At 35.9% G+C, this 12,607-nt stretch overlaps 1 protein-coding gene across 1 annotated transcript in view; it reads right to left on the reverse strand.

The window, feature by feature from the left end:
- Positions 1-247: 247 nt before the first annotated feature.
- The window catches only part of LOC126896298 (uncharacterized), a 24,274-nt gene continuing 11,914 nt past the window's right edge, over positions 248-12,607 (reverse strand). The window contains exon 3 of the mRNA XM_050668956.1: positions 248-2,752. Coding sequence (XP_050524913.1) covers positions 357-2,752 — 2,396 coding nt within the window. The 3' untranslated portion in view covers positions 248-356. The remainder of the gene's footprint in view (positions 2,753-12,607) is intronic.

Genomic DNA, 12,607 nt, shown 5'->3' on the forward strand with positions numbered 1-12,607 from the left:
TCTAGTTGATGACATTATCCTTAAAAATTTTAAAAATTTCCCTCATTGTATTATCATCATATAGATGTAAAAAGAATAAAATTCTTATGATTTAAATATAATTTTGATTATATTTAAAAAAAAGTATTTCACATGTAAGTAAAATGTCAAAATTATAGTTATTAAAATATACAGGGTGTTCAGTAAGTCAAGAAACGGGTTTCTATTGTTCTCATTGTTACAAACAATGAGAACAATAGAAACCCGTTTCCTGACTTACTGAACACCCTGTATAGCATCAAATATTAAGACAGTTTATTTAAAAATAATATATATAGTCAACTTATATGATTATAATAAAAATATATAATTGAATACTAATTAGGACAACCATTTTCTGTAGCATATTTTACTATATCATGTTGATATTTTCGAGTAGCTTCATATATGGTATTTTTACTCCATGGACAGTTATTTTCATGGGCGTATTTTATGCAGTTAAATTTACCATTTGCAGCAGCAAGTCTTGTCGTGGCTTCGTCCCACTTGCATCCATTTTTATAAAGATATTTTAGGCAGTCTAAATGGCCATTTGCAGCTGCTGCACTCATTGTTCCTTCATCCCACTTATATTTATTTTCATATGCAAATTTCAAACACTCAATACAACCAATAGCAGCAGCTTCTCTCGTTGTGCCTTCGTCCCATTCACAACCATTTTCTTTAGCAAATTTTATGCAGTCTAAATGTCCATTTGCAGCAGCTCCTCTTATCGTACCTTCAACCCAATTATATCCATGTTCATAAGCATATTTTAATAAATATAAATAACCAAGCATTGCAGTTCTAACCGTTGTACCTCCATCCCACTTACATCCATTTTCAAGAGCATATTCTAAACAATCATAGTTAGAATAAAAAAAAGCTACCTCTGTTATCTTTTCATTCCACTGATACCCATTTTGATGTGCATATTTTAAACAATCTAACTCCCCATACATAGCCGCAACTTTAGTTATATCTTTACTACAATCACATCCATTTTCGTGGCAATATTTTAAACAGTGGACCATACCACCTTGAATAGCAGCTTTACATGTGCCAACGTTCCATTCGCATCCATGTTCATGAGCATATTTTAAACAGTCGAGATGACCCATTAAAGCAGCAACTCTTGTTGTACCATCATTCCACTTACAGCCATTTTCATGAGCATATTTTAAGCATTCTAATTTACCAAAATATGCAGCTTCTTCTGTTGTGCTTTCATCCCATGGACAACCATTTTCGTAAGCGTATTTTAAACAATCTAAATGTCCATTCCTAGCAGCAACTCTTGTTATAGTTTCATCACATTTACTTCCAATTTCAAAAGCATATTTTAAACAATCTAAATTTCCATTCTCAGCAGCAACTCTTGCTGTATCATCATCCCATTTGCATCCATTTTCATGTGCATATTTTAAGCAGTCTAAATAGCCGCCTTTTGCAGCAGCTCTAATGGTACCCTCAGACCAATCAAATCCATTTTCGTAGGAATATTTTAAAATTTCTATGTAACCTTTTGAAGCAGCTAATCTTGTTGTGTCTTTATACCATTGGTGTTCAATTTTATAAGCATATTTTAAAATTTCTAAATTACCAATAGAAGCAGCTTTAGCCGATATTGTATCATCCCATTCGCTTCCACTTTCATATGCATACTTTAAACAATCTAAATGACCACCTGCAGCAGCATTCCATGTTGAGTATTTTGCCAATTTACATCCATTTTTATGAGCATATATTAAACAATCCAGATTTCCAAACGCTGCTGCTATTGCAGTCACGCCTTTGTTCCATTTGCATCTATTTTCATGCGCATATTTTAAACATTCTAAATGCCCTTTTGCAGCAGCAGCCTTTGTTGTGTTTTCATCCCATGGACATCCACTTTCATTTGCATATTTCAAGCAATCTAAATTTCCATTTGCAGCAGCAGCCCTTGTTGTTTTTTCGTCCCATTTACATCCACTTTGTCTAACATATTTTAAGTTTTCTAAATTACCATGACTTGCAGCTGCTTCTGTTGTGCTTTCATCCCATGGACATCCATTATCATGTGCATATTTTAAACATTGTAAATGTCCATTTGCAGCAGCAGCCCTTGTTGTTTTTTCGTCCCATTTACATCCACTTTGTCTAACATATTTTAAGTTTTCTAAATTACCATGACTTGCAGCTGCTTCTGTTGTGCTTTCATCCCATGGACATCCATTATCATGTGCATATTTTAAGCATTCTAAATGTCCATTTGCAGCAGCAGCCCTTGTTGTTTTTTCGTCCCATTTACATCCACTTTGTCTAACATATATTAAGTTTTCTAAATTACCATGACTTGCAGCTGCTTCTGTTGTGCTTTCATCCCATGGACATCCATTATCATGTGCATATTTTAAACATTGTAAATGTCCATTTGCAGCAGCAGCCCTTGTTGTTTTTTCGTCCCATTTACATCCACTTTGTCTAACATATTTTAAGTTTTCTAAATTACCATATTTTGCAGCTGCTTCTGTTGTCCTTTCATCCCATCGACATCCATTATCATGTGCATATTTTATGCATTCTAAATGTCCATTTGCAGCAGCTTCAGTAGTCGTATTTTGATCCCAATTACATCCACTCTTGTGAGCTACTTTTAATTTTTCTAAGTCACCATGTGCAGCAGCATATCTCGTCGTATCTTTTTCAAATTGGCATATTTTTTCACTGACTAAATATTCTTTTTTAATTGCTAAAAAACAATAATTTATTAATTAATGTTTATGTAATGTAATTTTTGTTAGAATACTAAATAATATATAATAAAAAGAATGACAGTTCATGAACAACTTTTATTTTATCAATTTCTTGGGAATGTAAAATTATGAATTAAGGAGATGATTGAGTTACGATGTTTTTATAACATGAGTGAGATATGCTATTCACTCATGTTCCAATAACTAAATTATTCACTTTTTTTAGTTGATAAAACTATCAGTTACTATGTGTTTTTTTTTAGTGGCTGCGATTTATTTTTACAACCCTCACTTAACCTACTTTTTCAACGATATATTAAATGATTACAATTCGTATTTAGTTAAACGTAGTATTTTTTCTTATATTTTTAAAGTATTTATCGTCGAATTAGATTTGATATATAATTTTACTTTGTAATTTATTAATTTTTTGACTCTATTTTTGTGTGCTACTACCAGTCTATAAAATTCCAAATTTCTTCATAATATGTTGCTCTATAAATCATAAATTTAAAAAAAAAATTATTTTTAGTTTCAACTGAATTTAACAATGACCTTTATTATAATTATATTTTGAAGACTGTTCTTCATGGTGGTCCCTATGTTTAGTATACAATTATCGTGTGTGATAATGGTGGGATCGAGTTAGTTGCTCGTTATACGCTCCGCCGGTAACATTGCCGGACCGTTTCGCGACGTAATAATTGTTAATATAAATAATTATTCATTATAATAAAATAAAATCTTGAAATACAGTCTACTCTGTTTTTATTATTTTAATAACGAGTTACTTAAACATTGGTTCAATCGAACCGGGTGCGAACAAACATTGTTCCAAAAACTAGAATCACATTATAGTTCAAGAAACCCCTAACCCAGCCATACCAAGTGAAAGGGTTGCTAACTTGTCACAGGGTAGTTAGCCGAAAGGTAAAGTGACCATTGAGATTCTCTATGGCACCTGGCGCATCATAGAGTATACAGCCTTATCACAGTATCGAGCTCTGCTGTAACGGACCTTTATTTCTCGACTACTCGTGGGAACTATATGGACAAAAATATAGAAAAAACACAAAACAACGAACTAGAGACGATCAGGTATCCTACGGACAACCTGTCAGAACAAGATTGTGAACTGACGACTCTTCGAAGAAGAATCACCGAACTTGAAGGTCTCAATGCGAACAACGGGACACTTGGTGAACCATCTACTAGCAACGTCAACAAATATAGACCAGGTATCATAAGATCAACTAGGAGCAGTAGAGCCAGTCTGAGCAGTCAGAAGCGCAAGCTGAAGAGGAACCAAGCAATTGTGGACTTGAAAAAGTCAAAGGGAACCGAAGCTCAAAAATCTGAGGACAAGAGTCAAGAACACCCATGTAAGAAAACTCATTGGGTACGACCTACAGGGACGTGGTAACCGATGATAAAAAAGTGGCTCTGGTTCTCGCAGGCTACCCCACTAATAAATTGACCACAGAGCAGGGGCTACTCATTGAATCTTGTGTTGGAGACTTGATACTGTCGGGCACTGATGGAACCGACGTACCAAGGTTTGAAAACACCAGACTCACTGATAAAGCACTTGTGATCAGTGCAGCCCAAGAGAGCTCTCTTAAGTGGCTCACTGATCATGTCAACCTGATAAAACCTTGGAACGGTGCAGAACTCCAATTGGAATCCTACAACCCGATCAAGTACAAACGGATGGTCACTCATATACCAGGGCTGCCAAAAGAGTCCAAGAAGATCATGGAAATTTTGGCAAAACAAAACCCAGGGCTGTACACGGCGATCTGGAAAGACCACCATGAGACAGAGGTTGACCCGAAAGGACAAACTTGTTCCTAAGTGTGAACGAAAAGAGCATGGCCAAACTGGAGGAACTGAAGCGCAGTGCATATTTTGGAATGGATAGAGTTTGCTTCACAGACTATGTTGTCAAGCAACTACTAGACCGGAAGGATGTGAAAAAATTTACTCCTCAAAAATCTGGGTAGCAGAAGGCTGAGGAATCACCAGTGCTACTCGGAAAAGGAGGTAAGAAATAAATGGACACATTTCATTCCTGCCTTGAAAAGGAAGGGAGAAAGTGTGTTACGTAAGGGAAAAGGACCCAGGAAACCGCTACCCTCAATAACGGCCACAGTTGAGGGGAACCTCTCCATGGATCCAAAAGGAAATGTGGAGAGCGAACCTAAGGTACGGTCACCACTTGGGGACGGCGGGAGGAGACCACCCACTGGGAAGGCTGTATGACACAGGGACTCTTTCAGACACCTGTATCACACCCAGTATAGCGTGTTTTCTTAAGCGTCAACATCAGTTTTCTGAATGGCTGGCAATAGAATTCAATTCACGCAAATAAACCTGCATCACAGTAAAGGGGCCAGTAGTGTATTACTAAGGTCTCTAACTGAGAGGCATACAATACCCTTACAAATAGCACTTATTCAGGAATCATGGATAAATGGTGACCAGATTAAGGGGCTAAATCTAAGTAATTTTAAACTGTTTCATAAACAAGCAGATAAACCAAGAACTTGCATTTTGATTAATAATAGAGTTAAAGCCTGCTTGATACTTAATCTATCAAGTGCAGACTTGAATATCATTAAAGTAACACAAAATTATTGTAAAAATATTATAGTAGCTTCAGGGTACTTACCATACGAGGTCACAGACCCAGATAGGGACCTAACTATGCTCTTTAATTATTTCAAAAATGAAAAATTAGAACTAATCCTAGGTATGGATGCTAATGAACACCACACTATTTGGGGGAGCAGTAACATCAACCAAAGAGAAGAGATTATAATGGATCTATTACTGACTACAGAACTTAGTATACTGAAAGAGGTAGTGAACCTACTTTTGTTACAAGGAACAGGCAGGAAGTCATTGATTTGAAAGTTTGCTCAAAAGGGTTACTTCAAAAGATAAAAGGGTGAAAAGTGTCCTCCGAACCTTCTCTTTCTGATCATAGGCACTTACGATTCACTTTGGAAATTAACAAAGTTGAGACGGAGTACTATAGGAACCTGAAAAGAAAAAACTGGGACAACTACAGGGTAGATATCTCTCCTTACCTGAATAACCTACAGTTTAGATTGGGGTCGAGACAGAGTACTGAAAGGGCTGTAAATATACTACAAGACTCTATTGTCTCGGCTTACAAAGAAAACTGTCCTTTAATAGAAAATAAAAGTACAGGACAGGGTGTAGCTTGGTGGAATTCTAACCTGTCTAAATTAAGAAAGAGTTCACGTAAGCTCTTAAATAAAGCAATGAAATCAGGTTTGGAATAACACTGGGAATCCTATAAGGACGCCCAAAGGAACTACAAATCTGCATTGAAAAAGTCCAAAAGAGAAAGCTGGAAGAAGTTCTGTGGGGATATACAACAACTCCCTATAGCAACTAGACTTCTGCGATCACTAAGGAATGGACCAAACAAAACTGTCGAGGCAATACTACTGCCAGACGGCATGTTCATCAATAACGATAATGAAATATTACCACATTTGATGAACACACATTTTCCTGACTTTGGAATTAACAACAGAGAACAGTCACATGATACACAGAACAAACATGTAACCTGTGCTGATTGGAGACTAACCAGAAGAGTGATAACCCCAAGGAATAAGATAGACAATAAAAGACTTTGGCAGTTTTAAAGTTGTAAGCTGTGACGAAATTTTCCCTGCACTTCTGCAAGAAGGGTTACAGATAATAATCCCCCGTCTCTGCAAAATATTTAGGGCATACCTTGCCTATGGTTATCAACCAAAAAGTTGGCGAAAGGTCAGGGTGGTCTTTATACCCAAACCTAACCAGACTAACTATTATACATAGGGAAAGCTGTGGATAAAAAAATGTATGCAGTAGGTATATTCCTGAACATCGAACAGCACTCATTACAGCTAGGAAAGAAGTTAGTCGCTAACAGAGATTGGCTGCTATGGCCATCGCTGGAACATCAAGAACTACACTAGCGGTTGCATTAGAGGCACTAATTGGATTGCCTACTCTGCATCTAGAGGTGAAAGCTCACGCCAAAGCCACAGCACTAAGATTTCACATCTTAGGTATGTGGACTTTGGAGAGTGATACAACAGAATTTGGTAAAAGAGATACTAAAATACTAAAAGAGATAGACCAGGGCTTTTTGGAATATCCCTTGGACTATATCAAACCGATTCTTAAGAATAACATTCCCTACAAAAAGGAGATCACTACACGTAGAGAATGGAATATTAACCACCTGACTGAAAAATGAGGATTTGTGATATATACAGATTGATCCAAAAAATCAGGAGAGGTAGGTGCTGGAATTTGTGGTTTAATGGCACGAATAAAAGTCAGTATGTCATTGGGCACAACACCCTCAGTATAGGTGATGGCGATACTAGTAGGGGCTCAAAACTTGCTGATATACAAAAATAGGAAGATAACTATCTTAAGTGATAGTCAAGCGGCTTTGAAGGCACTTTGTAACAATCAGGTGAAATTAAATCGAATACAGGGAAACTTTAGAATCACTATTGAGGTTCAACAAAGTTACACTAGCGTGGTTACTGGGACACAACGGTGTCACTGGAAATGTGAATGCTGACTTTCTAGCCAAGAAAGGAGCAGAGAACACCTATGTTGGACCAGAACCAGTGGTAGGAATCACTGAACAATCGCTCCAAGCGCTACCCAAGAGTTGGTGTAGAGAACAACACAGGAAAATCTGGAAGTACTTGGTAGTAACTAGACAATCTAAAATATTTATCAAGACCCCTGGTCTACTGTTGGGTGATCTTAATAGCATGACTAGACACCAAATAAGCACCCTGACTGGTCTACTGACAAGACATGGTCACCTCCTTAAACATCTTAACGCAATGGGGGTATCGGAATCATCATTGTGCAGGAAGTGTGGAGTAGAAGAGGAAGACTCATTTCACATCATGTGCGAATGTGAAGCCTTGTCCACACTAAGATCAAACTACTCGAATAAACCTTTTCCTGAAAAAGAACATATTAAAAACCTAAAACCCAGAGAGATACTTAATTTCGCCAGAAAGACAGGACTCTTTGGTCATGATTAGAGATGACTTTATGGTTGGTAATGTATTAGCACTTTGGTGATAACACTTAGGTGGGTAAATCGAATCAAGACAATTCGGTATGTGGTGCACACAATGGACCAACAGGTCTGAGTGCATGGACATTATGTCCACCTTGATAATAACTAAAACTAAAAAAAAGTTCAAGAGAGAAGACGTCTAAAAGGTTAGTGAGTCTAGTTAAATATTAAAAGTGGCTTATTCCTTAAATTATTCTCCTGTAAATCTATATCTAATATAAAATGCAAGAAGATAATAACGAATTGGCTGCATTCATTCTACGTCGTGGACAAATAAAAGCGAAGCTCACTCGATTTCAGTCATTTCGGAGTGATCATAAGTCCAACATTATAACACAATTAAGATTAAGAGCCGAGAAAATTCGCGAAGCATGGAGCAAATTCGACGCAATTCAAAACAATTTGAAGTATTAGACGTTAAAAATGACCAGTTACAATATCGATCTACATTCGAAGATTTATATTTTGATTTAATGTCACAAGTCGATGATAGATTATCGGGAAGCATTAAAATTATGCAAAGTCGACAAGAAATAGAGGGTAATCAAAATGAAATTACAAAAAATCATAGCTTTACATTAGTAAAACTTAAACCATTAGAGATACCTGCATTTACGGGTAAATTTGGTAATTGGGTTACGTTTGAAGACATATATTGTGCAATGAAATTTTTAAATAATGCATTAACAGATATTGAAAAATTTTACTATTTAAGAAATGCACTGGAAGGTGAAACTAGTTCATTAATTAAAAATTTAGAAACGTCGTAATCGAATTATGAAATTGGATGTAAAATAATTACAACGAGATACAATGATATTCGTATGTTGATTTAAACACACACGAAACGTATATTTGACTTGGAACCAATCAATAAAGAATCAGCCATTAAATTAAAACATTTAACTGATTCACTAAACACGCATATACAAGCATTAAAAGCTTTAAATCATGATGCATACAATTGTGGTACGTTGTTATTGCATGTCATATAAAACTCGACACAAATACAATACGTCAATGAGATACGGAAGTGTCGAGAGAGGACTTACCGAGTGTAGAATTAATGATGGAGTTCTTGAGTAAAAGAAGTCAGATGTTAGAGTCGGTCGAAAACGCAAAATTATTAACATTCAAGCAAAATGAATCAAATTGGTCGTTTATATAATCAATAATCAAGTATTATTAGCGACAGCAATAATAATAATAATGAGTTCAGCCGGCAAACAAATACACGCCCAAGCGTTCTTAAATAATGGATCTCAAAGCAATTTCATTATGAGTAATCTAATTCATAAACTTGGACTCAAACGTCAGAAAGTAAATATACCAATATATGGAATAAATGAATCGAAGAATAACATTAAGTACAAATTCACTGCTATTGTGCAGTCATTAGATAGTTCGTATGCAACGACTATTGAATTTCTAGTCTTATCAAATATAACTGGTTCACTGCCACATACACCTATACGCACTGTGAGTATTCCCGACAACCTTAATGTTGAAGACCCGTCGTTCAATCAGCTGGGTAATATTGACATTCTTATCGGAGGAGAAACATATTGGGATATAATATGTGCTGAGAAGCTCAAAACAAAAGAAGGCCCATACCTACAAAAAACATTACTCGGGTGGGTAGTGGTAGGTAAATCATTAACAGATATGAATGATATCAAATTCAATTCGTATTTGTCAATAACAAAACATCAGTACGAATTATTAGATGATAAAATCGAATTATTTTGGAAAATGGAAGAATTATCTTCATATTTTCACCGATGAACAAAAATTGTGCTTAACACATTTTTCCAAAAACGTTGACCAAAATGAGGAGTAATAAAATTACCATTCAAAGTAAATCATAGCCAACAGCTGGGTGATTCATTCAACTCAGCAGTACGCAGATTTTTATCATTAGAAAAACAACTATTAAAAAATTCTGAATTATATGACAAGTAATAAATGTTTATGTTAGAATATGAACAGTTAAAACATATGGGATGTATAGGCAATGCGAGAGGTGATAATCAGTTAATCGACAACAATAAATGTATATAATTATCTCACTCGTACGTTTTAAACGATCATAGTAGAACGACCAAGCTGTGCGTTGTGTTTGACGGGTCAGCGAAAACCAGTACCGGAGTGTCATTAAATGACATATTAATTAATGGTTCCAAAGTACAACCGGATTTATTAGATATCATAATTCGATTTAGAACTCACAGATATGCATTCTCGGCGGATATAACGAAAATGTATCGACACGAAAATGATTGTGATTATCAACGTGTATTATGGATGTCGGATCCAAGTAAAGATGTCAAAATATACAGATTACGTACANTGGACAGGTATTAGTACACGAAAATGATTGTGATTATCAACGTGTATTATGGATGTCGGATCCAAGTAAAGATGTCAAAATATACAGATTACGTACAGTTACTTATGGGTTGGTACCCGCGGGATTTTTAGCGNCAGTTACTTATGGGTTGGTACCCGCGGGATTTTTAGCGATGAGCTGCGTCAACCGAGTAGTTGATAAAAACAACAAATTCAAGATTAAAAGAAATTATAAAAAACGATTTTTGTGTAGATGGTTGTCTTACCAGAACAAACACGTTGACTGAAACTATAATGTTACGTGATCAATTAATTTCAATTATGAAAAGTGCGGGATTTGAATTATCAAAATGGACGGCAAATCACGACAATTTATTTCCTAATCCAAGTAATTGCAAATCAGAGAAAATCTCAATGGTTAGAGAAAAAGTAAAAACTTTAGGTTTTTATTGGGAAGCGGAGAGAGATTACTACACATACGTCGTGCAGATAGCAAAAATAAACGCTCAGGTAACGAAAAGTCACGTTCTTGTCGGCCTGGCGACGTTGTTTGATCCATTAGGTTTAGTAGTAGGTCCTGTCATATTAGTTGGAAAAATACTACTTCAAAAATTATGGCTTGAAAAAATCGGTTGTGATAGTCCAGTTCCGTCACACATACAATCAGAATGGGAAAGTTATAATAGTTGTTTAAATGAGCTCAATTCATTTAACATACTTCTTTGGGTGGGGTATGATAAAGAAAAACACATAGAAATACATGGATTTGCGGATGCATCTACGAAAGCATACAGTGCGTGTATCTATATACATACTACAGGTATGATGGACAGAGTCGTTAACTACCAATTAGTGTGCGCAAAGTCACGTATATCACCAATAAAAGAAGTGTCAATTCCAAGGTTAGAGTTATGTGCGGCATTACTTTTATCACGTCTTATGATTGTAATTATATTGGCGCTTAAACTGAACATGTCAAAAAAATAATTTTGGACGGATTCAACTGTCACTTTAGCTTGGGTAGCTGCAGAATCAAGTAAGTGGAAAACATTTGTTGCTAATCGCGTCAGTGAAATACACACTTTGACTGAGCGTTCGGAGTGGGGACATGTGAAATCGAACGATAACCCAACTGACGTATTATAAGGATGCACGCCAAACGAATTAAAAAATAACATGCTTTGGTGGCACGATCCGGCATGGTTAATTAATAATGAGTTCAAAGGTTCAATAGCACACATAGAAGATTTGAAACATATAAACGATATTAAAAACGAAGAAAAGATTACGTCTATTATCGTGTGTGCTATTACAGTGAGCCCGGTGTTTGATATTGATAAATATTCATCTCTGAACAAGTTAGCACGCGTCGTTGCGTATTTATTGCGTTACAAAAATAATTCGTTTATCGAAATGTAATAATATTCAGCGAATTATCGGGCCATTTAGCGTAGACGAAATATCAAATGGAATTAAATTACTAATCAAATTATTACAAAGTATTTATTTTTCTTCGGAAATTAAAGATTTAAAGAATAAACGTATTGTGTCCGGAAACAGTAAAATATATAAATTAAATCCGTTCATAGACGACAATGGAATCGTGCGCGTGGGTGGTAGATTAACCAATGTGACAATTATTGATACTTATCAAAGATTTCCGCGATTATAATACCCAATGAAACAAATTTTTTCAAAATTGATCATATTACGCGACACATGAGGGACTGATGCATGCAGGGCCACGTGCTACACTTGCCACGGTGCGATTAAAATACTGGCCACTCAATGGTCGAAGGTGCGTGTGAAAAGTTATACACCAATACGTAAAATGTTTCAAGGTACGACCAAAAAATATATCACCTTTAATGGGTAATTTACCAAAATTCAGAGTTGACCGGCCAAGTAGATGTTTTGAAAACTGTGGAATAGATTATGCGGGTCCGATTCAGTTAAAGTGTAACAATCGACGAAATTCCGCGACTCAAAAGTCATATATATGCGTGTTTGTGTGTTTCGCTACAAAGGCAGTGCATTTAGAGCTCGTATGTGAATTAAGCACGGATACATTTATTGCAGCTCTAAAGCGATTCATATTTCACCGTGGTCTATGTAAAAACATATATTCAGATAACGCTACTTGTTCCGTAGGTGCAAACAATAAACTTCAAGATACAAAACAGTTAATGTCGAGTGACGATCACAAAGATCGTATTCATTAATTTATGACTAACAACGAAATAGTATGGTACTTCATTCCACCACGAGCACCACATTTCGGCGGACTATGGGAGGCTGCAGTTCACAGCATTAAAAAACATTTAAATCGCACTGTATCATCCGTAAAATTAACATATGATGA

Source organism: Daktulosphaira vitifoliae, unplaced genomic scaffold, assembly GCF_025091365.1.
Source record: "Daktulosphaira vitifoliae isolate Bord-2020 unplaced genomic scaffold, ASM2509136v1 Scaffold_1, whole genome shotgun sequence".
Classification (NCBI taxonomy): Eukaryota; Metazoa; Arthropoda; class Insecta; order Hemiptera; family Phylloxeridae; genus Daktulosphaira; species Daktulosphaira vitifoliae.